This window comes from Heterocephalus glaber, unplaced genomic scaffold (assembly GCF_053883595.1).
Source record: "Heterocephalus glaber isolate CG9 unplaced genomic scaffold, H.glaber_assembly_v1.0 deba00001460, whole genome shotgun sequence".
Lineage (NCBI taxonomy): Eukaryota > Metazoa > Chordata > Mammalia > Rodentia > Bathyergidae > Heterocephalus > Heterocephalus glaber.
In genome coordinates this window covers 8,438,236-8,465,111 of record NW_028258307.1, presented here as the reverse complement: position 1 = coordinate 8,465,111, position 26,876 = coordinate 8,438,236, and the positions used below count along the sequence as shown (strand labels likewise).

The following is a 26,876-nucleotide window of genomic DNA, read 5'->3' as shown; positions in this document are numbered from 1 at the left end:
GTCTTGCAAACTTCATCCCCAAATTTGAGCGTTAATGGCATTCGGCAGTGAGGCTTCTGAGGAGTGACTGAGGCTGGGGACTCTGCCTTCCTGAATGGACCAAGCCCCTCATAGTGATAGGTAATCTGGGGAGGGGCTTTGCTTGCTGACAAGTTGCTATCTTTGTCTCATGGTGTGATAGCCTCAGTCATGTCGAAATAGGGTGTATGATAACAGGGATGGTATAGGACCTCCAAATAATATGAGGGAAATATTGTAACTCTCAAGCTATTAGACGTCCAATCCACTGAATTCCTGTTCTCTAAATCAAAGAATGAATTCTAGGAACAACAGAGGTTAAGAGTAGAAATATTTATTGAGAGGGAGAGGTACAGCTTCTACCTAAGAGGGACAGAAGGGGACACCCAGAAAGTGGGTTGCTCTCAGACCCCACTTCTCAAGGAAGTTTTATAGAGCAAAACCAAGAGGGGCAGTGGATGTAAGGTGGGACAAAACTATAGTCAACCAATAAGATTACGAGTATAGTCGCTTAGGCATTATTGAACCAATGGAAAATCACAAGGTGGGTATGAGGTGGGACAAAACTATGGTCAATCAGTAAGATTAAGAGTACAGTCACTTGGGTAATATTGATTAAATTGGGATCAAATGGAGAAGCAAGTCACGTACATGGACCAAACAAGGACCTTCCGGGAAGGAATGGGGCGAGGGAAGTTTTGGTCCCCCACTCAAGGTGATTGATGCCTCTAAAGTACCAATCACTGCTGTTCATCTGTATGAGAAGTATGTGGTTGTAGTCATTAGAAGACCTTCTCCAGCCACAGCTGTAATATGTTCTTATCTTCTGCATTGACTCTCTTACGCCCCAGCCCTATCTGTGTGCCTACAATATTTTACCTAATTTAGCCATCTATAACAATGTTATTATTCAAGAAGACCCTCAGCCAGGTGTGGTGGCACACGCCTGTAATCCCAGCTCTAGCGAGGCTTGAGGCGGGAGGATCCCCAGGAGTTTAGCCTGGACCTTTTAGTGAGTTCAAGGCCAGCCTGAACTACATAACAAAACCTTGTTTTTTAAAAAGCCGCTCACCACGTGCTGAGCAGTTTCTAGCACCACCCACTTGGACTCCCCAGCCTCCAGAACCAGGAGCTAAATCAATCTGTTTTATTTATAAACTACTCAGCCTGTGGCACTCAGTTATAGCAATAGTAAACGGACTAAGACAGATGTCTTTCCTAGGGCGCCCTGACAACCTCCACAGGCTTCTGACTCTGTGGACAGATGCTCCAGGGCCCCACAGGGCCACCTCACAGTGCTAGGCCCAAGAAGGACCTTGCAGCTGGGCAGGAGATGCCAAGCACTGATCAGCTGGGGCATTAGGGTTCCCAGAGTTCCCCAGACCTCAGTTCAGCCCAATGCCAGGATGCATTAGTGAGAGGCACGGAGAGGTTTTATTAGGCTGACACACTTAGCCAGTGTGGTGGCCAATGCCTGTAATCCCAGCACTGTGGGAGGTCAAAGCAGGAGAATTGCAAATTTGAGCTCAGCCTAGACAATTTAGGGACTTAAAGACCTGTCTTTAAAAAAAAAAATTTTTTTTAAAGGGCTGTGGATGTAGCTTAGTGCAAACCACCCCGAGTTCAATTCCCAGTACTGCAGGGGGGCGAGGGGGAGATTAAAGAAGTACATTCACAGTGTGCCCTGGAGAGGAGCGTTATGGTCTGGAGCTGAAAAGATTTATGTTGTTTTGGGGGGTGGAAACTGGGGAATTTGTGAATCCATAGAAAGAATTCACTCAATTTACAGGTGAAAGCCCCATTTTACAGGAGAAAGGCATGGGTAATCTAAGATGTTTTACCTAAAAATATTCTTTGAGACCCTTGTTTTTGGTTTTGGTTTTGGTTTTGGTACCCAGGATGGAACTCGGGTCCTTCGGTTTGCCGAGGTCTTTGAGACGCTTGAATCCGTTTCTCTCTCTTAAGGTCAGGTTTGTGCCCTTTATTTTACTAATACAATGTATAGACTTCAGTACCTTTAGGGGATTTGGCTGGGCCTGGAAGTAAAAAGCAAACAAGCCTAGGCAGTAAGGCCCTGGAGTACAGATATGGACAACCAACTTTGTGTCCTGAAGTTGCAGTCTTTTCAAAAGTACAATTTTAGGGCTGGGGATTTAGCTCAGTGGTTTCACCACTTGCCGCGCAAGTGCAAGAACCTGAGTTTGATCCCCGGTACCAAAAGAAAAAAGTACAGTTTTAAAATTACAACTTTCCAGGGCCAAGGATTTAGCTCAGTGGTTCCAGTGCCTGCCTCACAAGCGCAAGATCCCGAGTTCAATCCCCGGTACCAAAAAAAAAACAATTACAACTTTCCTGGTCTGCTTCCTTTCCACCTATATTTATTCCTTCTGCCCTACCTCAATCCCACCCCACAGCACTGAGGACACACAGAAATACTTCAGAAATACTTTAATGCCACACAATCTGAGACCTGCAGAAAGCTGCAGCCATCCTCCCAGGCCCCGAGACCAGGGCTGTCCCCAGAAGGGGACATCAACCAGGGTGACTTGTGGACGTGTTTTTGTCTTCTGCCCTAAATGACTGGGCTCCCTTTAGGGCCAGGAAAGAGAGGAGGAAGTAGAAAAGGAGTAGGAGGAGCATGGGTCTCTTCATGGGTCTCCTTCTGCTCTGGGCTGGTGACTCACCCAGAGGGCTCTGGGAGGGACAGTCCATTAAGCCCAGAAGCCTGGGGCTCCGCAACAGGCAAAGGGAGGGGTCCCTGGCAGCGGCCAGAGGACTCCCCAGCAGAAGTTGCAAGAGGAGGCACGCCTTCCCCACCTGCCTTCTCCCTGGCTTCTGACTCCCTCCCGGGGTACACTTCAACGTGGCCCCCTCTCCTCAACACGCCTTCATTTTGGGCCTTTCTTAAGTACAACATTGTCGTACTCAGTCCCGTGTGGCCAGCAAGATACAGAGAAGTCCTTCTGGGGGGCACCAGGGGCCCCATCTGCTGTGGCCTTCCTCCTCCATGCCTGCCCCCGGGACTCCTGTGGGGTGTCATACAGGGACAGGGTGGCCACGCCCTCAGGCTCATCATATATGTGGTCGGGCACAGGGGGCCTGGGGTCCTCGATGCTATCATACAAAGGGTCTGCCGGGAGCGGGGAAGGGCCTGCCAGGATGCCTGGTAGCCTTTTGCTCAGCGCGCGGGCCACAGCATCAAAGGGCACAGCGTACTCGCCCTCAGGGGGCCGAGTGCCAGGCTGTGTCCGGGCGCTGGGCGACAGCTGTGGTGGGAGCGAGTCATGGGGCTGGGAGTAGGGGCTCTCGGGCCGGGGCAGCATGGTGGGCACTGCAGGCACTGTGGCTGGCACAAGTGGGGGCCCAGGCGAGGCAGCATTCTTCTGGGCAGCGATGGCCTCTTCCAGGGCCAGGAAGATCTCGTTGCCTTGGCGGGTCTCGAACTCAAAGTTGCCCTCTCCAGAGACACAGCGCCGGCCGGCCTCGAAGGAGAAGGTCACCTGGAGCGCGGGGAGCTAGGGTTTACTGGCAGGCCCCAGGGCCCACCTGGCCTCCACCAGGAACTGTCTGAGTGTCCCCCGAGCTCTCTTAGCCACGTTTCGCCTCTCCTCTGCCTTCATCTCCCTCCCTGCCATCCACACACGGAGCTGGGCATACAGCTTCTCCTCTGAAACATCAGCCACTTTCACCCTCCCACTTCTGCCCACCTCTCATTCTTCCTGCTCCACTCCCATCTCACCCAAGTGCTTCTTTGTGGCTTTCACTCCTGCTCCCTCCCTGGCCCTCTCTCCAGCAGCTCTGCTTCTTCCTTTCTCTGCCTTTTCTTCCTGCTCTGGCCCCTCTCTCTTCCTGTTACACCCCACTGCTGCTCCCCGACCACCTGCTTTCTTGACTCGCTCCTTCTTCTTTGTGTACCTCCTCTATGCTAGGCAAGTGCTCTACTGCAGATCTGCATCCCCAGCCCTTTGCAAAGTATTTTATTCTGAGACAGGGTCTCACTAGGTTGCCCAGGCTGGGCACAGTCCTCCCACCTCAGCACTCTGAGTAGCTGGTATCACAGGCCTGTGCCGCCACACCCGCCCCGCTGGCTGGGGTCATCCTTTCTCACAACCTGCCCGGGTACAGACCCGCACTCACCTTGTCTCGCCCAAAGCGCCGCAGAAACCTGTAGGGCCAGTCATACAGCTGGGTGCCTGGCTCAGGGCCATCCCACAGCTCCAGGGTGCTCACCCCGGCCCGGAGAGTATAGATTCCCCGGAGCTGGCACCGCTCACTGGCTTCTGTGGGTCTCATGGTCACAACAAATTCCTTGCAGGGGACCCCTGGGGAGGAGAAGGCAGAGAAGAAGGGAGCTAATGGGAAGCAGCTCCCTCCCTCCTCCTGGCTGTTCTACCTCAGCAGGCTCCAAGGTATTTAGAAAACCATCATCCACATAGCTGTGACCCCCGCCTGGATCTGGCAGGCCAGGTTACTCCCCCAAATGCCAAGTGCCTCTACCCTAGAAGGCACCATCCCCTCAGCCACACTGCCCCAATCTCCGGCCCACATCCTTCCTGCGACTGTTGCCAGAGCCACAGCCTGGTCTTCACCCCTTCTCTCACCCCGAACCAGCTGCTCCACCCTAATGCCCTCAATGCCACAGCTGTAGGTGAAGCCTGACCTCACCCTCACATGGTGCTCCCTGTGGTGGGGCTCAGAGAGAAGACAGGGGACAGGGGCTCCCGGTGCCCCCAGCCCACAGGGCACAGAGGGAGCTCAGGCAGGGGTTGCCTATCAGCCACAGGTGTGGCCGACACCTTGCACAGCCACAGCCACAGAGAAAGCACTTGTTGTCTTTTCAGACAACAGCTCAGGTCCCAGACAGAGAGAGTTCGAGAGCAGGGCCTCACCGGGGCCCTGAGCCTTGCCCTCTCCTACCAGCAGGGCCCAGCAAGACAGGGTGAGCCAAGGGTGACGCTTACGGCAGTGCCCCCACACCTTGGGCTGCGCCCGGAAACCAGCAGGAGAGGCTGATAAGGGGCCGGCCAGCAAGGGACAGCCACAAAGCAGGAAGACTCGGTGGGCAGCCCCACACCTCCTCCCACCCGCACAGCACCCACAGCCCCGCCCCTCACCTGTGCCCGAACCGCTGTACAGTTCATTCTCCTCCATGCGGGGCCAGCCACCCTTCTCCTCCGGCCCCAAGGACTCCTTCCTCTGCCCCTAGGGAGGAGGTCCAGGTCTCACCATCAGCACCCATCACAAGGCCCCCTCTGCCCCCAGCTTCTCTTGGGGATATGTGCAGCCTGTTGGCTCTGTCCGCCCTCTGGATTGGGGTCTCCCCCACTAAGGAAGCGCCCTGGCATCCTGACCTTGACTCTTCCACCACGTCCCCACAGGAAGTACCTAACACTCCTCCCCCTGCATGCTGCACCCCAGGGTAACTCACAGGGAAGGCCAAGAGGCAGATGGCCTGCATCCAGTCATCTCGCTCTGCACTGGGTGCTGCCAGCAGGTACAGGCGCTCCTTGGTCTCCATGACAAAGGCACTGGTGTCCCGGGGACTGCTGGCCTCCCCACCTGCCTCAGCCACCCGCCGGCAGTCACTGAGGCAGATGACCTTCCGGGCAGCCTCTCCTCGTCGCAACTTCTCTGGGCCCTCATGGAGCTCCAGCCGGGCCAGGGCGCAGCCTGACTCTCCATACAGCACAGCCGAGAACCGGCGCCACTTCTGAGCCAGGTGTGGGAGGAGGGAGCCAAGAGGGGTCCACCCAGAGATGGAGAGACGGTAACCAAAGGGGAGAAAAGGGGTCATCAGAGAGGGACTGGGGTGGCAACATAAAGGATGGGGAGAGAGAGGTAATGACTCCAGGATTGCAGGGGGCAGAGCTGATACAGGGACCATAGGAATTAGAAAGCTGGAGATGAGCCTGGCGCACCCAAGGAGGAGGCCTGCAAGGCCAGCAGAGATTGCCCAGGGCACTGAGAAGTACAGTGACGCTCCAGGAGGATGCAGACTGCAGGAGACAAGCGGGATGCTCAGCGGGGCAGGTGCAGGGCAGAGAAGGAATGAAGAGAACTGCCGGGACCAGAGATATCATCCTCACTCTGGAAAGGTCAGAGGGACCGGCCCCAGGATCTTCCCTCCACCCTCCTGAGCCCTTCCGCTTCACTGCTTGACAGATTGAGCTATGAGCAGGGAGTGGGGGGCTGCCTGGGTGTGGACCAGTGAGGGAAGAGGACTTCCTCTTTCAGAGAGGCCAGGGAAAAAGGAGGTGGAACATTCTGGGGCCCCAGCTTAGCCCCAGCTAAACTTTCCCCACCAGGGTGTGACGTGGGGAGAAACCTCCTTTATCCCCCCAACTCTTCCCTCCATTCCCTTCCACGTTGTCCCCTCGGAAGTCAACACAGAGCGAGGGATCAAGTCAGCACCCTCCTTCCTCTCCCTCCCCCACCCGAAGACAAACAGCTCTCAGCAAAGAGCACAATTTGGAGACTGCTTTGAGGCCTGGCTTGGGACACAAGCATCAGTAAGAAAGGAGCCCACCCAACACTGGCCTCTTGTCTTACTTGGTGGACAGCATGGCCCCACAAGGGTTGGGCCACCACACGCCCTCCACCCTGGGAATTACGAGCAGCTCCTGAAGGGGCTCCATCCCAGCCTCACTCTCACCTTGCCAAAAGTCTGCTGCTGCTGGAGATGGAGAAAGCCCCGCTTCACAGCCAGCTCCTCCATTCTGACCATCGCCGCTTGGCCTCCAGCTCTCTCCTGCTGTGGCTCCAGCCCTCCTTCTCTCTTCTCTCTTCTCTGCCTGCGTTCCCCCTTCTCTCAAGTTCATTTCCTCTCTGCCTAGGGTTTTCTGCACTATTCTAGTCTGCTTGATGACGACAGGCAGATAGGCCCTGTGGTTTCTTGCTGTGTTTTTTTTTTTTTTTTGAGTGAAGCTTTTTTTGCTCAAGCTTCCTGCATTTTCAGTGAGTAACACTATTTCAAAAAAGCCAAATTCCAGCTCCTCAGTGAGTGACAACTCAGGTACAAAAACTGACATGAGGAGTGGCCCACAGGAAAGAAAAGACACAGAAACCAAATTAGAAGTACAACTAGTAGAAGTCCCCGGGCTCAAGCTGGGAACTGGGCATGGCAGGGCTGGAAGAGACCTCAGGACTCAGCCACTACAACTTACTAACTGAAAAAGGGAGGAAACTCAGGTTAGGGAAAGTCTGAGGGACTCCTTCAAAGCCACCAAACCGGAATCAGGTCTCTCAACTCAGTAAGAGCTGAACCATATGCACAGCACTGCACACAGACACGGGGGACTTCACATGCGTGCACCCGGCCCGAGACCACTTCACACATGCACGGGTGCACCTGTTCCACCGTGTGGGCCATTCCCCACCTGCCCACAATGGCACATAGAGGCTAAAACCCGAATGTTCCCTCTGGAGAAGTGACTTGCTCCCCAGCTGGCCAGGTGCTCGACTATTAAATTTGGACTTTCCAGGCCTGCTGAGCATTAGAAGGACTCTCAGGGTCCTTTAGATTCTTTTTTATTTTTGACTGGAGATTGAACCTAGGACCTTCTCACTGACCTACAGCTCTAGCCTTTTAAAAATTTTTATTTTGAAACAGGGTCTTGCTAAGTCACTAAATTGCCCAGGCTGGGCTTGAATTTTCGATCCCCCTGCGTCAGCCTCCCAGAGTGCCTGGATTTCAGGCATGCACTATCACATCTGGCTCTTCTAGAATTTAATTTAAATTACAGTAGCCTCATAGCTCCCAAAGCTTCCAGGTCCATTCCCACCTCTGCATACACATACAGGGATTGAACTGAGGGCTTTCAACTGAGCTACATTTCAGCCCTTTCTACAATTTTTATATTTTGAAATAGGGCCTTGCTAAGTTGCTAAATTGCCCAGGCTGGGCTTGAATTTTTTTTTAATATTGTTCAAATTTTATTAAAATATTCATAGACTACTCTTTTTAAAAAATGAAATAAACATTCAGAGAAGAACTAGTGATATAAGAAATCCACAGAGTAAAATATTTAAAGAGTTAACAATACGTTGATATTTGCATTCTCAAAGAAGCTTGTTAATGCAGATGAGCCTGTTATGGTTTTAGTGGCTTGTAAAATTCACAGACCTACACATTGGGCTTGATCTTTTGGCCTGTACCACAATGCTGGCTTCAGATCCACCCTTTCATTGACCACACTATCCCTTGACAAAAGGCAGGTCAGGCATGAACACACCTGCTTGCAACTTGCCTGAGGTCACACAGCTGGCAGGGGGGCGGGGGGGGGGGGTGTGTGTGCAAGAGAGAAGGAAGTAAAGCCCAGGGCTCCTGAGATCTAATGCAATGTTTCGATAATGTTCGCCTGAAGTAGAGTCCGGACTCCATGCAAGAAGGTACACTGCTTTGGGGAAAGCCAAGCTCCTGGCAGAAATCCACCTCAGAGCCAGATGGCTTGAAGAAGCAATCCAGATAGAGGTACAGGGCAGAACTGCTGGGGGAATCTAAGAATTAGGGCAACACTCCTGGGGTCAATCTCATCAAGGGTGCTCATGTAACTGGGCCCATTTCCTCCACCACAGGGGTTCTGTTGCCCTGGTGAGGCCAGCAGAGTTGTGCACAACTCCACCCTTCTGCTCTGTGTGCCGAGTGCTGGGCCAAAACAGCCCGGAAAGAGAAGTGGATGGCTCTGAGGACTGAGTCACCCTGCTTCAGGCTCATCCAAAGCCCAGAGGAGAATCATAAATGTTGACATGGGAAAATGCATCTTGGGAAGAAGCACTAGGATGTGGAAATGGTGTGTGGGATGTGAAGGCCCTGCGTAAAAACAAAATACAAAACCAGTGCAAACTCTGATACTCAGGGTCTGGAGGGACCCTGAGCTGCTGCCCACCTGTGTGCAGGCCAGACCATGCTCCAAGGAACAAGGCCAGAGGAGTGGTTTCTCCATCACTCTGCTCTCCCTCCCCAGGCAGAACCACAGGAGGGTGCCCAAGCCTATTAGAGTTCTTGGAAACTAAACCTGGGGCCGTGGGCCCAGGTAATCCAGACACTCCCTGCCCATCTTTGCCCTGTAGAAGCTGGGCAATCCTCCTATAGTCATTGTCTGCAGAAGATACTCAGCAGGAAGTACCAAGAGCAACCCACCATCTGTCAGGCTCTGCTTCACCTAGCAGGACTTGAAGGGATTCAGAAGTGGAATCCCAAACCTAGGGAATTCTGCATAACCTCAAGGGAGTTCTGTGAGCAGGGGCACAGACATCGCACCCAGAGAATCAGGGACCCGAGGAAGAAAAAGCATCGTGGAGGAAAGGATCCCAGTGGTTTACAGGGGTACAGGAGTGGCCCTTGGCTGCTGTTTGCTTTCCTTGGAGAGGAAGGGGTACACAAAGCCCCACCTGTGCCTCAACAAGCCACTGGGATCCCTTCCTTTACAATGCTTTCTCTCAGCAGGACGTAGGAGTGACTACAGCTTCAAGAACTTCAAAACTTTTTAATATTCTCACCCAGTGATTATCAACCAAACCTTTAACACAAAAGGGTTTGTGAGGCTTTCTTTGGGGGCCACCAAGGAAGGAGCAAAGGAGACTCCATCTGACTCTTGAGCGTGCTGAGGTGTTAGGTGGCCCCACTGATGCTGTGATAGGTAGAGGCAGCCACCCATCGGGCAGCTCTTGCACATACAGCAAAGCAGGTAGAGTGGCCAGAGAAACGTGGGCCTGAGAAGGATGAAAGACTCGGCAAAGAAGCGAATGAACAAGGATTCCAAAAGATCTCATCCCTGCCTTCCACTCCCCTAGTGGCTCCTGACTGTGGGGGGAAGGACAATAGTTTAGGGGTTGCATTCCTAGCCCCTGCCCTTTTTCCATTAAGTATATTACTTATCCTAGGTTTCAGAAACCATGGTCCAAAATATCAAGTGGAAAATTACAGAAATAAACAACTTACAAGTAACTTTTATTATTGTATATTAGTATAGTCATTTTATTATTACCCATTGTTAATCTCTTACTGTGCCTACTTTATAAATTAACCTTTATCATAAGTACATATAGGGAAAGCATTGGTACTGTCTGCAATTTTAGGCATCCAGTGAGGACCTTGGAATATATCCCCATGGATAAGGGGCACTACTGAGAAGAGAGAACCCTCCCAGGCATGGTGACACACACTTGTAATTCCAGCACTCTGGGAGGCTGAGGCAGGGGGATTGCAAATTCAGCCCAGCCTGGGCAACTTAGTGAGACACTGTCTCAAGATAAAAAATAAAAAGGGATGGGGAAATAGTTCATGGCAAAGGGCCTAAGTTCAATTCCCAATACTATAAAAAAAAAGGGATGGAACGGCTAGTTCTGGAACCCTTCTAAGAGAAAGGGCCTACAATGTAATCTGCAAGAAGGTTAGAATGACCAGAGGAGGCATAGTAGAGGATAAGTCAGATCTTGAGCTTCTGCAAGGATTTGGATTCTAAATGCAATGGGAAGCCACTTAAGGATTTTAAATGAGGTGATAAATTATTGTATGATGGTTTTACTTCTGCAGCTGGAGAACTGATTGACAAGGAACAAGACAGGGAGTGGGGAAACTAGTCAAGGAGAAATACCAGTGCTAAGGAGAAATACAATGGTGGCTTGGACCAAGGTGTTAGGAATGGAGCTAAAGAGAAGGTGCCAGTTCGGGGTATACATCAGATGTAGATTCTCAACAGGACTTGCAAGTGGATTGGATGTGGGGACTAAAGAGACTGAAGAATCAAAGTAACTCCTGGCTGGGGGTGGTGGCACAGACGTGTACTCCCAGCACTCTGGAGCTGTATTCTCCAATCAATCAAGCAGGGTATCCCAAAACAGCCATGCAACTGGAACTCCAACATACCACTGCAGTGTAACAGTCAGGAAGCCCCTGACCCCCCGCCCCCCCCGCCCCTTTACACTCACAGAGCTAATGATTGGACACCGGAAGTTTGCTGAAAACCCACACTCACAGATGTGACCAGGGCTAGGCTCTACAGAAGGAAGAGTCAAAACTTCTGCCTCACTTCTGCTCCCTAAATCCCGAGTCAGTCTCATTGCTTGAACCAACCTGCATACAGAACCCTAGCCCCAGAGACTTCTGGGTAATGTAGTTTTTAGGTGTCCTACCTTTGCGAACCAGGAAGACAGACACACTAGGACTGAGGTTGAAATGAATGCTGAACCCTAGTCCACTATACCCATTACCCCACCATGTGCATCGCGTGGAGATGGTGGGCCCCAATAAATACAAGTTCCGAATAACCGGTGCCCCCCAAATCCTGCTATAATCTAGGGACCTTGAAAGGAAGGCAGCGTAGACTCCAACGGAAAACAAGAACTCTCATTATGGAAAACAGTTCCTACTGGGAAAAGCTGGCCTCAGCGTGCAGGGAATGACCTCATCGAACCAGGGCGCTGACTTTCCCACTCACATTGAGCCCCGAGGTCCTGACCACCACCACCATCACCTCTTATGAAGGAGTCTGCCCCACTCAGGAAGCACCTAGAGAACTGGTTAAGATAATAATCACTTTCAGAAAACTAACACAGTGCCCTCTGTAGGTTTTGATTATCACCATTTGGCAGACACTGTACGTCCATGACTGTTTACAAAGGATAGAAATGAAAGCAAGGAGATCGCTATTGGGGTTGAAACCCAGATTTGAGAGCAATGGCCCTGGTCTACCGGAGCAGACGGCTAAACAAGACACAAACCTAAACTTGACCCTGTTAACAACAGTGCCTTGGAAAGGAAGAAACAGTGCAGGTATCCTGGGTGGGAATCACACCTCTCTCGGGTGGTGTCACCCGGGGTGCGAGAGGGGGTGGGAGTGAAGGCGTCCGGGGCAGGCAAGGGGAAGACACGTGGCCACAGAGCAATGCCCCGGGGACAGGGGTTCCGGGCAGGGACGACCCCGGCTACCATCCAGCAGCTCTCACCACACACAGCAGCCGAAGGTAGGGCTGGGTCCCACGCCAGCGGCCGCCGCCCGCCTGAGCGAGCACGGCGCCTTTAAAACCCATGTAAACAAAGCTTTGTTCCCCCAAGCTCCCCGCCCTCGCGCTCCCCCAGCCAGCTCCTTCCTCCCCCGGCGTCTCCGGGCCGCTGACGTCGCCCACGCCTCTGCGCCGTCCCAGCGGCGCTGCGCATTCTCCAACCACGACTGGCCCGCTGGAGCCTGCGCAGCCGGTCGGCATTACGCTGCGAGCGTAGCATGACGAGCCCCCAACGCGCAGGCGTACGCGCGACGGCGGCGGCAGCGGCGGCGGCGGCGGCCCCGGCCGAGGTGCGCGCTGGGGGGGAGGGGGGGCCGGAGAGGAGCATGAATGGAGCAAAATGGCGGATCATGTGCAGGTGAGAGGAGCCGCGGGGGAGGGGGCGGCCTCGGAGAGTGGGGAGGGGCGGAGTGGGGAGGGGCGGGGGGGGCGCCTGGCCCCCGGGGGCAAGGGCGCGCCTGGCCGCTTCGCCCGCCACTCGGAGCTTGCGAGCCGCCCTCCGTCCCGCGGCTCCGGGGCCTTTCCCGCCTCCTGGGCCGGGGGCCTCCTCCATCCCCTCCCACCAGGCCCAGCGCCCAGCACCGGCGCCGGGGGAGCAGGATTGGCGCGTGGCTGTGGCGTTCGGCCTGTTGGCGGGGGCCTCGGCCGAGTCCTCGCCCCCCCCCACAGCGGGAAGCGTGGGGGGCTCCCGGCTGCCTGTCCTGAGGGGTACTCCCCGTCACCCCGCTGGCCCCGCACAGATAACAAAAAGGACTTCGCTCTGCCGAGCCTCGCTCTCAGAGTCTTTCCCGCCGCCCTCCTCCTCACGCCTCCCGAGTGCGCGAGGGCCCCCTCTGGCCTCCCGCGCCCCTGTCCTGTGCGCCCTCTGCTCCCACGCTCAGATCGCGCCCCCCGGAAAGCCGAGCGCCCCTGTCCTCCAAAATGGGAGCCCTGGCCTCGGCCCGCCTCCCGGCATGTCCCCCGTCCTAGAAGAAGGAGTTGAGCGCCCACACCTCCTGCGAAACGCGGGGTGGAGGGGGGTGTGTCTGAGTCGAGAGCTGCAGGGCTGGGTGCACTCGATGCTCCGGAGAGTCGAGATCCGGTTCCAGAGCTGCTCGGGACGTGTGTTGGGGCCAGGGGACTTTTCCTCAAAGACACAGCACAGGCCCGGGGGGCAAAAAAAAAGCTCACACCAAACCCAGTAGTAGCTGGAGGGGAGGCGAGTTATTTCTTGCAAACTAGGTGAAGTTTTCCCTCTGTGTGCCTTCGATCAGATATTTTTATGACAGTCATGGATCCAAATCTGTTGTCAAAAACCTTCGGATTTTCTGCATAACCACCCCCACAGTTACTGTGTTGTGCGAAGGAAAGATTAGAACGCAGTGCCGCCTTTATGTGTGCATGCTATATGGCATCATTTCTTAAGTAAAAAGAATGATCTCATTCCTAATATGTCTATATGAAGCTGGAGGGGTGTGACTTCTGCCCATTTCTTTGGGGGGAAAAAAAGGGACTAAATAAAAGACTTATTTTCCAGCCCTGGGATCAGAAGAATAGATCTTTGGAATTCGAGGGACAAGTTATCAGGACTGAATTATATCAAGAAAGTTAACCACAAATAGAAGATCACAAGATTTGTGTTTTGAAGCCAGTATCATGGCCTAATTCAGAAGTAGCAGTAAAACTTGATACAAAGTGGTGAAGATGATAATAATAATAGTGAAGCACCTTGAGTTTTACAGCAGCGATATCTGAGAAGCAGGAAGGTGTTTATGTGTTGTTTTTGTTTTGTTTTTTAAATTCTTGGATCTTAAAGGAGTAGGTAGGTAGAAGTTACTTCTGGCACTTAACGGAACAGAACCGAAGCACAGGACTACTGTGAGATGTGTGTAAAACCGAATGAATAGAAGTCTTTTTACTTTGGGTCCAGTGCTCTTATTTACTGGGACAGGAAATAGTGACTAGGAGCATTCCAGAACATGATTTGAATAGATAGCCTTTCTGAAAGATGCTTTGGACTGCAGAGGAAGTTAGTACTTTTATGAATATACATCTGTCTGTTCAGTCTCCAGCAAGGAAGCATCTCTGTATGATCTTTCCACAGTTTTGAAGCTAAATAGTTGTCATTCCTGATTATTAGAAAGTCAAGATGCATCAAAACAATCTTACTATCATTTTCCTCTAAGGAGGGTCTCTTTTAGTAGGAAGTTTTTGTCTGGCTCACCCAAAAATAAATCTACCAGAGTAAAAATTAATTACCTTTTCAAAACAAAAGGGCAAATGCTTGTTAGTGTATCATTTTTACTCTTTATTTACTTTTAAGAGCTATAATATGCTACTCTAAATTAGTGGTTAGTGGTTTTTGTATCAACAAGATAAATTTTGTAAGTGAATTTTCCCCTCTTTGGAAAGACTGGGACAAAGTCCTTGTTTTTCTTGTTGGACCACCAGGTTGCTTTTATTACTGGATACTCACAGACTCTTAAGGTGGTACTTCATTGTAACAGAAAACCTTCCCATAAAAAAAGTACGCTATCCCCCAGGTGGACCAAGTAAATAAAGAGCAATCTCCAGTACATGAAGAGGAATACTTTTCTTTTCTTTTCTTTTCTTTTTTCTTTTTCTTTTTCTTTTTCTTTTTCTTTTTTTTTTTTTTGAAGAATACTTTTCTTGTATAGCTGTTTGGACATGAAGTTTAGTAAAGGAGTCTGTCACAGATTAATACAGTGATTATTTGAAAGCTGCATGTGTAGAACTAAATAGTTGAGTCATTATGTGTTTAGTACTTGTCTGAACCACTACGCTGAATTTTTTTGTTGTTCATTTGTTTGTTTTTCTAGTGCTAAACAAGTGTTGTATGATTATTAGGCCCACTCAGCCTGAAGTAAACATCTGTCTCTTTTTTTGGTACCAGGAGTTGAACTCGGGGCCTCATGCTTGCTAGGCAGGCACTGTGCCACTAGGTCTTAAACCTCTGTCTTCTAAGGTTGTGTGTTTTATAGAAGTTTTTGCTTTTTTTTGGCGGGGCAGGGAGACAGGGTCTTGCTATGTAGTTCAGGCTGGCCTTGAACTCACAGTAATCTTCCTGTTTCAGCCTGTTGAGTGCTGGGATTACAGGCATGTGCCACCACACTTGGCATATTTTATGGAAGATTTTAAGTGCTGTGAAACTTCAGTAATGGTAAAATCATAAGCTCTATTTCTGTCATAGTCAAGTGTCTTTTTAGAACAGTGAGCTTAAGCAGCTCCTCGATTGTAAGGGTTTTCTGACTCTCGGTCTTAAGTGACTTTATCTAACTCTCCCAGTGGTTACAAAGCATTGCTTGGGAGGAAAAAAAATCAAACTCATTTGTATGTAATTATCTTTGGTTACCCCTCTAAAAACAACAGCAACAAAGTTAAATGGAAATGATGAGGATTGAGTATCTTCCCTTGCTGGCTAATTATTGCAAAGAGATGAAGATGGCTCAGTGAATGGTGATCATGAAAAAGATTAAGGAGGGTCATGTTAACTTTCGTAGTGTTAGCTGGTGTTCAGCAGCTTGAGGAAAAGAAAAGAATGTAATATATATATAAAATGTTATTTAACTTGTAAATATCTTAGGCATAATTATATAATGTGAGATACTAGAAGTGAAGAATAATTCTGGGGTTTTGTCAAATGCTTTATGTTGTTGTACTAGGACTTACACAGGATATTTATTCATTGGTACTGGAGGATTGCACACGGGGTGCTCTAGCACTGATCTACATCCTCAGTTCTTTTCTTACTTTTTGAGACAGGGTCTCCCTAAATTGTCTAGGCTGGGCCTGAACTTGTGACCCTCCCACCCCAGCCTCCCTAAGTGCTGAGATTACAGGCCTGTGCCACCATGCCCATCTTTTACACAGAATCCTAAAGTATTATTTACTATGCTCTGCATCATAACTATGTGAATACAGAAAAGACTGTTCTCAGTGTAGTCATGGTTTGTGTTACATTTCAGGTGCAATAATTAAATATTGACTGCCAGTGTAAACTCTAGGGAGCGATGAAGAATCTTTACAACTGGCAGATTAAAATTTAACAGGATGAAAAAATTTAGCCTGACTGTATCAAAATAACCATTGTCATTTCAGGTTTTAAAATTTCCCAGGGAATGATAGGTACAATGGGTAGTTCATTTTGCAAAGGGAGTCTTACACAATTTTTGAGAACCTTAAGTGGAAAAAACAGTAACTTTTGTAACTTTTTTTCCAGCTAAACTAATACAGTACCAGAATGCTTAATATGTACAAGGCCTTTTACTCTCCAGAGGATGCAGGGTGAGAAAGACCCTGGAGCCAGAAGCTAAAGTGTGAGTCTGTCTGATGCTGTCTTTGGGCAGGCTTCAGAAGCACAAATGTAGATACAAGAGTGAATGTATCATCCAGGTGTGGTGGTACATGCCTGTAATCCCAGCACTCTGGGAGGCTGAAGCTGGAGGATCGAAAGTTCAAGCTCAGCCTTAACAAGAACCTGTTTTAAAATAAAAATTAAAAATGGGCTGGGGATGTAGTTTAGTTTGAAGGACCTAGGTTTAATTACCAGTACAAAAAAAGGAGGTGGGAGTGACTGTCAGCTTTGGAATATGTTACATCTGTGTTGAATGATAATAGAATAGCTAGTTCTCCGCCCTTACCCCAATTGCTCTCTTTTGTGGATTTATTATTATTATTTTTGTTGTTGTTGTTGTTGTCGTTGTTGTTTGAGACAGGGTCTCACTTTGTAGTGCAGGCCTTGAACTCACTATGTAGCACAGGCTGGCTTTGAACACAGGCTGGCCTTGAACTCAAAGAGGTCCTCCTGCCTCAGTCTCTTGAGTGCTGGGATTAAAGCCATGTGCCTTTTGTGGCTTTATACAAATAATAGGTCTGTGGTTCATATGTTCTGACAGGGTCTTGCTGTGTTGTCTAGGCTGGCCCTGAACTCCTGGGCTTAAAGATTTTCCTGCCTCAGCCTCCTGAGTAGCTGGGACTTACAGATCACTGTTGTGCCATATGTCTGTATTGTGCACTTGATCTTAGCCAAAAGGCTGAGAAGCGATTCTATATTGTAAATAAATGTATTTTTTTTTTTCTTTTGGAGATTGAACCCAAGGCCTTTGCTACATCCCCAGCCTATTTTTTTCTGATTTTTATAACTCTGACTTTAGAATTTTTCCTCTTGTGGAACGAGTTTTGAGAAAAATTAAGGGGTGTATGTATGCATGAGGTATCACTTATGCCATAAAACAAAATAATACTACAGTGATGGAGTAACTCTAATTTAGTTAGAGTAATAAAAAGAAGCATGGAGAAGATCCCTGTTCTGTATCTTATAGACAAATTAGCTTCTGTTTCATGCAGAAACTGATATTCATAATCACCAGCTGTATTTTCTTCTTTCTTGGTTGGATTTGCAAAGCAATATTGTAGCACAGCCCTTCAAGGAGGGAAAGTTGCCAGTTTTAACTAATAAGCTAATGTCTCTCTGTAGGTACATGCTTACTTCAATGTGTGTAAGGAAGATAGTATTTCAAAACCACATCTTTTTCTTCGAACTCCTGACATTTATTATCTCACGGGTTTTCTCCGGTCAGGATCGGGGAGCAGCTGATCTGGGTGGTTCTGATTCAGGGTCTCCATCACAATCACGCCATCAGCTGGGCTGCAGTCACTCAAGGTTTGACTGAGGCTAGGCGCATGCATGCTCCTCCGCAGTCTTGGCCCTTGCGAGCTCTTGGCTGGGCTGAGAGAGAGCCTCAGCTCCTCGCTGGCTGTTGTCTGTCGGCCTCTCTCCTGGAGCACCATTTTTAAAAACTCTTAACAGTGTCTGCTCTGTGTGAATGACCATCCTTGTTACTGTTTTTTGTTTTGTTTTTTTAGCTCAATGAAATGTGATATCTACAGACACAAAAATGAGTGTTCATCTTGACGAATTTTCACAAAGTGAACACGCCTTTGTAGTCAGCTCCCAGTCACATCAGTGCTCTCTGCCCAAAGCCCTCCCGCTGCTCCCCTCACTCCCTGCTCATACCTGCCTTAAGGTAACTACTGTCCTCTCATTTGATTTCTAAGAATGCTTTTACAGCCCAGCCCAAGTAATTTAACAGCTTCACTTCAAAGCCAGCAGGAGAGGCAGTATTCAGCTTTTGGGGGATTTTTATGTTTTTGAGAAGGCGATGGAAGCTGTGTTATCACCCTCTGGTGGGGGCGGAAGGAAATGTACCTACTCAAAATTTTAAAAAAATTTTTTTGGTATGGGGGATCGAACTTGGGACCTTGCACTTGCGGGGCAGAACCAGAGCTGAATCCCTGGCCCCTACTCAGAATTTTGCCTGCAACTTCAGACCATTTGTGAACTAGAGCTAGAGTTTAAAAATATGATCCTTTTTAGATGAAAATGTCCACAACATTTTATTGAGAGGCTTATTTACAAATATTTCTTTTTTGGCTTCTTTGAAAGACTATTTCAGAGTTATATTACAAACTGTTACAAACTGAATTTTTAAAATATAGAATTACCTATATATGTGTGTGTGTTTTGTTTTGGTTTTTGTTTGTTTTTTTGAGACAGCCTCACTATGTAGTTTAGACTGGCCATGAACTCATTGTGTAGCCCAGGCTGGCCTTGAACTCATGATGATCTTCCTGCCTCAGCCTCCTGAGTGCTGGGTTTACAGACATGCGCCACCATGCCTGACATTTAATCATATTCTTGAGGATGATTAATGGCAGTAACCATAAAGCCATCATCCAGCATTGCTGTGTGGACTCATGAAAGGAAGTACAACCTGTGATATCCTGTTTTCAGGGGCCTTACATTTGAGTTGGGGAGGTAATAAAGAGCCTGGGTTATTATGTTGTGACTGTAATAAAACATAGTTTTGTCAGTATGTTCCTAAGTGAGCAGTTATTACTGCCCCATTACCTTTTCCCCATTCCAGTACATCTGAGGAATATAGTCCACATTTAATAGTGACTCACTAGCAGGGAATTCCAAAGAAATGAGGATTGTAGCCAGGTGGTGAATGAAAGTTTGGGGGGAGAGAATTGCAGAAAACTAGGTGCTAGGTATTCCTGATATTTGTAGCTTTGCCTTTGTACCTACCTCAGACATATATACATATGCACCATGCCCACGAGGACACACAGTACCATAAAATGGGAAAGTATTTGAGAAAAGACGGAACTAGAAACTTAACACTAGCTGCTCGCTGCTTTACATGACTTCATTTAATGCTCGTAGCCAGTCTGTAAGGTAGGTACAGGGGCCGAGAATGCAGCTTAGTGACGCTATGCCTGCCTGACAAGTGCAAGGTCCTGAGTTCGATCTCCGATACTGGGGAAAAAAAAAGATAGGTACAGTATTATAGAGGTATAGTTACAGGATTTTTCTTGAAGTTGATTAATTAAAACACCTGGCATTCCTAGAAGACTGGAGAACTGTTTAAAAGACTTAGAGGATCGTAACGGTGGTTTTTGTAAAACTTAACGCAGTAGGGAAAGGGGAAAAAACTAACATTTAACCCTTTACATAAAAAGTTTGCACACTTGAATGTTTTGCTAGAGTAGGTATATCTGCCTTGGAGAAACATCTTCAAATTGTTGCCTGACTTTTGCCTTGGGGGAGGATGAAGCTAACCCAGTATGTTTCTAACCAAAGCATAGTTTCGCAGGAACCAGATGAGACTCAGAAATTACTTGATAGATTAAGTTGTTCACCCCACATGTCACATTGACCCACTAGTGGATACCATGTTGCTTAATGCAGATACAGAATGTTTCCATTATCGTGGAAGTTTCTATTGGACACTGGTACTGTAGCATAAGAGTTAGCTAGTGGGGCGGGGGATTTAGCTGCCTGCCTCAAATGCGCAAGGACCCGAGTTCGATCCCCGGTACCAAAAAAAAAAAAGTTTGCTAGTGAACCAGACATTAGAAGAACAGATGGAGCATAAGTTAAGGAGTTGCTTTCCTATATGTCAATAAAAATAAACTAAATCTTCATCCTCACAAATTCATAGGGATACAAATTGATACATTAAGTGATATATTTGATTACTTCCTGTTTGTGCTATAAGCCTGTGATATGTTCTGTTCCTTTGGCCAAGTAATGAGAATAAGCAGTATATTCATAAAAGAAATCCAGACTTTTACTGATAGGAAGTAGTGTTCCAAGGACTTGGTGGGGCGGGGCTTACCGTGTGCTTTCCAAAGCATGTTGCAAAAGCAAACCTTCTAAAATTCCCATGTATTTTAAGCAGTTTACAAGTAAGATGAAGAATATTGGCGAAGATACTCAACCATTAAATTACTGACTCAAGGTGCTAAGTACCAATTGTGGTTCCCTTCAGTTTTTAATTTAAAGAAAAACATGTTTTCTTCAGCATTGGTGATTGACCCCAGGGCCTCATGCATGCTAGGCCAGTACTCTACCACCAAGCTACATCTCCAAGGCCCCCCACCCCCTTCAGACAGGGTCTCAATAAGTTACTTTGGTTGGCCTCCAATTTATGATCCTCTTGCCTCAGCATTCTGTGGATTACAGGTGTTCACTACCATGCCTGCTTCACATACTAGTAACCCTAAAGTTTTTTATAGTGATAGTATTAGTTTTGAAAATAACTTGGCTCTCGTGTCTCTTCACACACAGTAGACCACCCTGCTGTAGAGTATATTTTTATTTTTACTTTTTTCCTTTTTCTTACTTTTGCTTGGCCCAGGCTCACTCTGCAGATACTGTATTTCTCTACCCTTCTGTTTTTTCCTACCTTTAATAAATGTGAAACGTGCCACCATTAAAAAGAAAAGGAAAACAACTCAAAAGTATTGAGAAAGTGGCCAACATGCCCTGTTTTAAGATTGACCCTCCCCCCCAGACCCCCATACTGGGGATTGAACTCAGGACCTTGCACTTGCCAGGCAGGCAGCGGCGCCACTGAGCTAAATCCCTGGCCCTTAAGATTAAATTTTAAAATGTTCCTTTGTGAGGCCGGGGATTTAGCTCAGTGGTTCTGCTGCCTGCCTCAAAAGTGCAAGGACCAGAGTTCAATCCCCGGTACCAAAAAAATTTAAAATGTCCCTTTGTCAAAACTGGTGTGATTCTACTCTCAAGGGCAGGTGTAACTGATTCTAAAGAGTGATATGGAGGTCAGTAAATATATTATTAAATATTTATTTTTTTCTCACAGAAAATGTCATGTAATTATTATTTTGTTAATAGAGACGTTTGATAAGTTTTTGCTTTTTTTCTTTTTTGAGACAGGGTTTTGCTGTGTATATAATTCAGGCTGGCCTTGAACTCACTGTGTAGCCCAGGCTGGCCTCAAACTCGTGGCATCCTCCTGTCTCTGCCTCCTGAGTGCTGGGACTACCATGCCTGGCTTAATGGTTCTTCATGGTTCTTCCTGATCCATCCTAGAAGTGAATGTTTTGCTGAACTAGGATCTCAATTCACTAGCTATCGTTGCACAAGTGACATACAGGTGTTCTGTTAATGGTCTTGTAAAAAGTATAAGGGAAAAAAAAGTACAAAGAGATGTATAACAAGTGAATGAGTATTTTAAAGGCTTCCAGGAAGGTACACGTTATTAAAACATCTGTCATTTCTAGTTTCAAGCATAGCTTGTCACATTCGCCAACTAAATGAATGTCTCATATGCACTGTAAATCACCTACTTGCTATGTAACAGAATGGTATTGTTAGAATAGTATTATCATCCTGGTGATCTGGTGGGATAGAAGAAATGATAATAACTATCTACATCAGTAACATTCCTTCATTCATCAGGGTTTTTTTGTTTTTGGTTGGTTGTTTGTTTTCGGTACCGGGTGATCGAACTCGGGACCTTGCACTTTTGAGGCAGGCGCCAGAACCACTGAGCTAAATTCCTGGCCCCCTGTTTTTGTTTTTTGAGATAGGGTCTCAGTATGTAGTTCAGGCTGGTCTTAAACTCAGAGTTATCCTCCTGCCTTAGCCTCCTGAGTGCTATGCCTGGCCCCATCTGGTATTTCTTGATTATGTACCGTATCCAGATTGCTAGGCAATAGAGGTATAGATGTGAATAAGGTACAGCATATGCACTTGAGGACCTTAATAGTAGAAGTGTGTGCCAGTAGAGGTTATAAGGTGATACTAGTGATAGGACACATGTATGCATAGACATGAGACACAAGTGCCAGTCGTCCCTCTGCAAGGCAGAAATGGTTTTTTAAAGTGATGAGTGATTAAGGTATAAAAAAGACTTGGTGTTCTTTAAGTTTGTAAGAGCTCGCTGAGCAGAGAGAGAACCATAAACAAAGCTATGTGGTCACAGAATATTACAGGAAGATGAAAATAAGCATGGCTTCTGTGTAGGAAATAAAGAGGAGCAAGATGAGAAATGAAGCTGTACTGGTAGGAAGGGACTGGAACAGCAGGAGGTCAAGTGACAAAATAATTACTGTAGCAATGGTAGAGAAAATTGAATGGCTGCAGACAAAGTAGGAGATGAAGGAGTCTGTGCTAGAAATCACTGGAGCTCGAAGTAAGGCAGTAACTCTAAAGATAGAAGCTGGATGTTGAAGTTACATGGGGGACTGGTTGATAGTTGAGGGTGTAAAGTAAGAAGGCAGGCCCCATATTTCTGGGCAGCTAAGTAGAGAGGGGATACACAAAGTGTTGAGGAAGAAAGTCAGCCAGTCTTGAAAGTACAGAGTCTGAGGTGCTTCTGTGCATTTGCTTGATGTCCAGTAGGTAGTTGTCTATCTGTTTGCAAGTTGACCTAGAACCCACATTTTCATAGTGAAGGCCATTTCAGTAGCCTTCATGTGTTGGGTTATAAATTCGTAAACTATTAGCTGTTCAAAATATGCACCCATCTTATTTCTAACTAACTTAGAACAGCTGGAAGACTTGAGTGGAACCCTGATACTTGGTTCTAGTGTTTGCTGCAGTAGCCCCAGATTCTATTAGCTGGGGCAAGAGTAAAAGTCTTGGGATGGTCGGCAATGATACTGCCATGAATTTGATGCAAAAAAAGATGTCGTATTCCTGGGGGGGTTGAATAAGCCATAATTATTGACTTCTGGAGCCCCTAAAATACCTCTGCAAAGTTTCTTTGTTATTAAGACAACTAAAAGTAAGTATTCTGTTTGCCCTTGATCTGTTCTGTCTATTGTATTTTTAACTTTTTTAAAACCAGGTTCCCTTTTCTGTATCTCCCATTATGTGTTTGTCCCTCATCAACTGTTGTTTCAGGGGTGTCCAGAAAAGACTTATTTTTTAAAAAAATCTTTTAGAAGAGTCTTCTGATCAGTTTTCCTGGTGTTCCTTATTTTTTGACTCAATGTGTGCCTGGAAAACATTTTTCATAGACCATATAATGGTATAAACTTGAACAGTGAATGGATATTTTACAAACTGTTAGGGGGAAAAGTGATTTAGAATTCCAGAGAATGAGAAAACCAGCATTATGTGGGGCATGTATTTCAGAGCCTCTTAAGAAACATTTACTTAATACTATTTTTACTTTTTTTCATTGAGTAAATACGGAACCATGAATTTTTCTGCTCTCAATCAGAGTTCAGTGTTTTATGATTAAGTATTTGTGATTGCTTTTATCTTTTTTTTTTTTTTTTTTTTAATGTTCTGCTTTGAATTTCTTATGCTTCTTTCTTGTTGAGCCTTCTAAAGGAATATATCTAGTGTCGGGTTTTCTCATGAGAAAAGAGAGGAGAACTGAGGAGTTTTCTTCTGGGTTTTTATGGCAGTAACAATTCTTGTCTTCCTTTATGCCAGTTTCTCTTAATTCCTCTTATTCTGCCTTTCACATATTTGTATCAGTGATTGGACTTTAAGTCACCAGGCCAGAGGATGTGCTGAATCTCAGTATACTGGAGCTGATCTCAAAAACTACCTGGGATCCACACAGGCATAAAGAAATAATGTCTGAGGGCTGGGGATTTAGCTCAGTGGCACCGCCCTGTCTTGCAAGCGCAAGGTCCTGAGTTCGATTTTAGATTTTAGATAATCAAAGGTTTGTTTCTGTAAGGCAAGAAAGTATCAATTGGCCTGTGGTATTGTGTTACTTTATTGTCAAGATTTTAGGCACACATCACATACTAAGGTTGTAGATGACAATTGAAATTTCCTTCTCCTTTTGATGTGTTTTATAGTGCAGTTGTTTTTACTATTATGGTATTTAATAGAATATGTGGTATAATTTGAAAATACCTTCACTTTGAGGTTTCAAGCCTTTATGAATAATAAAGTTCTCCATAATCGAAATAGTTCTCCATAGTAAATAATAGTTCTCCAGTCACATGTACAGGTTTGTTTAATGTTGGAATATTGCCCTGATCCTTGTTTTTTTAAGAGACAGTTATTCTGATTATGTACAGCAGTACCTTGCTTCATGTTGAATGTTGTATTCTTTGTGTGGGTGTATTAAGAAAGCATTTTAAGCCAGTTAACATTTATTTCTCTGCCAAATCTATTTTTGTTTATCCACAGCTGAATGTTGTGGATTGTCTCATTTATGAATGCATTGATTTTACTACATGTCCATGTTAATCAGAACAATATTGTTATCAGGTAAATGAGATGGGATTGGAATCATAATTTTTAAGCTAGGAAGACTCTTAAGAGTGTGATGATACAATAAAAGCAAACTTTTATATTCTTTGTTTGGAGAGTAGCTAACTATATATTGTTTTTTAGAGGTAATGTAAGAATTTTAACTTTTCCAACCAATGAACTCTTAATTTTGTGATACAGTTAGCAGAATGAAGCAAAAGTCCAAGTAAACATGCTTGAGAAAAGTGTGGACAAGAATAGGATAAGAAAATGGGTTCTTTTGGTTGTACATTTCACTTCTATGGGGCAAACACTGTGCTAGAAATAAAATAAACCAAGAGCTGCTTAGAGATAAAGCAGAGAACAAAGTAAAGCTGGGCCTTGCTTTCACGGGCTTACAAATATTCATCAAATTGTACCAATAAAATACATTTATGAATTGAGATGAAAGCAATGAAGAAAAAAGTGTAATGAAATATTTTGAGAGACCTGCTAGGCATAATCCTGCTGTAATCCTACTTTGGGAGGCTGAGGCAGAAGGATCTCAAGTTGGAGCCCTGTCTGGGTGATTTAGCAAGACCCTGGCTCAAAATTAAAAAAAAAAAAGTTAAGCGTGAAGGCCTTAGATTATGGATCCTCAGTACTTCAGGGGTAGGAGTATGGGGCCACACTTTTTATTTGGGGGAAAGGAAGGACATACTACCAGACAAAAAGAAAGGGAGTGTTTAAAGGTCCTGAGGGAGAAAGACCTCCCACCTGGAGGAACTCTTGAGGCTGAAGCTCAGTGAGCCAAGGGAAGAGATGAAGTTGATGAGATTAGTTGGCGAGGGTTGCTCAAATATGTTGGGTTGCTATGTGGGCATTCAAACCAGACTTTCAGAGATTTGAATGACTTATTAAAATGCTCCTTCCATAAATTAAGTGAAAAAACAAGGAGGGAAATACTGTGTGATGCCTTGATTCTGATTTGGAGTTACAGTAACTGGGGTGGGGGAAGTAGCAAAAAGATGAAAATATACCACAGAGGAGATCATAATTACCCAAGTAATTCATGAAGAAAAAAACCTCTATTTTCAGTTTGGCTGTTTGTGGGAATTGGATCATGAGAAAAGCAATAATATAACTAAATAAAAACATTTGCATTAATGAATGGAGACTGTCTTTGGTTTTTTGGTGGTTTTTTTTGGTACCAGGGATTGAACTCAGGACCTTGAGAGGCAGGCACAGTGCCACTGAGCTAAATCCCCAGACCAGAGACTGTCTTTTGAATAAAGTGCCACCTCCCCCCAAGATGATTTATTATCTCTTAGTACTATACTACTTAATCAGGTTGAGTATTCTCTATCTGTAATGCTTGGGGCCAGAAGTGTTTCAGATTTCAGTTTAAAAAAGCTTTTTGGAATATCTGCCATATACATAATGAAATTGTAGAGATGAAACCCAAGTTCAAACACAAAATCCACTTGTGTTTCATCTACACGTTGTACAGGTAGCCTGCAGGTGATTTTCACAGTGTTTGTAGTGCATGTGCATTTTGGCTGTGATCCCTCACCTGAAATCTGGGTGTGGAATTTTCCGCTTGGGGCTTCATGTTGGCACTCAAAGCTTTCGATTTTTTTTTTTCTTTTGTACCGGGAATCAAACTCAGGGGCCTTGGACTTGAAGTTTTGGATTTTGCAGCATTGTGGATTTCAGATTTTTAGATTAGGGATGCTTTCTCCATATATACATTTAAAATTGTGGCATATTGTGCGTGTGTGTATGTGTATGTAGCAATATATGCCTTGTTATATCTATAGAAATGATTTTATTTTCATAGTAAAAGTATTCTTGATTAAACCACATTATTCTAAATATATTGCTACTTATATGAAAAAAATTTACATTTCATCATACTTTACAGTTTTATCTACTGAAATTCCTAATTTATTATCTATTTTTTTGTTTTGTTTTGTTTTGTTTTTGCCTGCTGGGGATTGAACCCAGGGTCTTCTTACTGAATTTCATTATCAGTCTTTGTTTGGCCAGGGGAGGAGAAACAGGGTCTTGCTACATTGCTAAATAGCCCAGGCTATCTGTTTATTTTTGTACTGGGACTTGAGCTCAGGACCTTCACTCTGAATACATCCCCAGCCCATTTTTAATATTTTGAAACAGAGTCTCACTAAATTAAGTTGTCCAGGCTGGGCTTAAATTTGCGATCCCCCTACCTCAGCCTCCCATAATGCTGGGATTACAACCATGTGCCACCATCTGTGACTTGAAATTAGTTTTTTGTTTTGAGACAGGGACTCACTGTGCAGTTCAAGCTGGCCTT

General features: G+C 46.3%; 2 protein-coding genes across 6 annotated transcripts in view; one reads left to right on the top strand and one right to left on the bottom strand.

Annotated features, from left to right (window-relative positions):
* Positions 1-336: 336 nt before the first annotated feature.
* Dok2 (docking protein 2) lies at positions 337-10,923 on the bottom strand. 2 transcript variants are annotated; one of them, XM_004848264.3, is made up of 5 exons: positions 6,671-10,923; positions 5,447-5,728; positions 5,133-5,220; positions 4,156-4,340; positions 337-3,518 (listed from the first exon to the last, which is right to left on the bottom strand). In XM_004848264.3, exons 1-5 carry the CDS (start codon positions 6,740-6,742, stop codon positions 2,907-2,909), a joined length of 1,239 nt encoding a protein of 412 aa, XP_004848321.1. In that variant the 5' UTR covers positions 6,743-10,923; the 3' UTR covers positions 337-2,906. The 2 variants fall into 2 exon arrangements, with proteins under 2 accessions (XP_004848321.1, XP_021116882.1); XM_021261223.2 differs by lacking the exons at positions 5,133-5,220; positions 6,671-10,923 and having other exon boundaries at positions 5,447-5,623.
* Positions 10,924-12,108: 1,185 nt separating this feature from the next.
* Xpo7 (exportin 7) overlaps positions 12,109-26,876 on the top strand; it is an 85,159-nt gene continuing 70,391 nt past the window's right edge. For 2 of the 4 annotated variants that reach the window (XM_087216870.1, XM_087216868.1), the window contains exon 1: positions 12,109-12,379. In XM_087216870.1, coding sequence (XP_087072996.1) covers positions 12,362-12,379 — 18 coding nt within the window. In that variant the 5' untranslated portion in view covers positions 12,109-12,361. Of the gene's footprint in view, positions 12,380-16,402; positions 18,048-26,876 lie in introns of those variants that run through there. The other 2 variants (XM_087216867.1, XM_021261224.2) reach the window with 2 other exon arrangements.

Excerpts from the sequence above, each read along its gene's own strand:
- Dok2 (XM_004848264.3), bottom strand. The coding sequence starts at position 6,742 with ATGGTCAGAATGGAGGAGCTGGCTGTGAAGCGGGGCTTTCTCCATCTC. Across the intron at positions 5,729-6,670 it reads AGCAGCAGACTTTTGGCAAG|AAGTGGCGCCGGTTCTCGGC; the intron begins GTGAGAGTGAGG and ends CACCTGGCTCAG. Across the intron at positions 4,341-5,132 it reads GTACAGCGGTTCGGGCACAG|GGGTCCCCTGCAAGGAATTT; the intron begins GTGAGGGGCGGG and ends TCTCCTCCCCAG.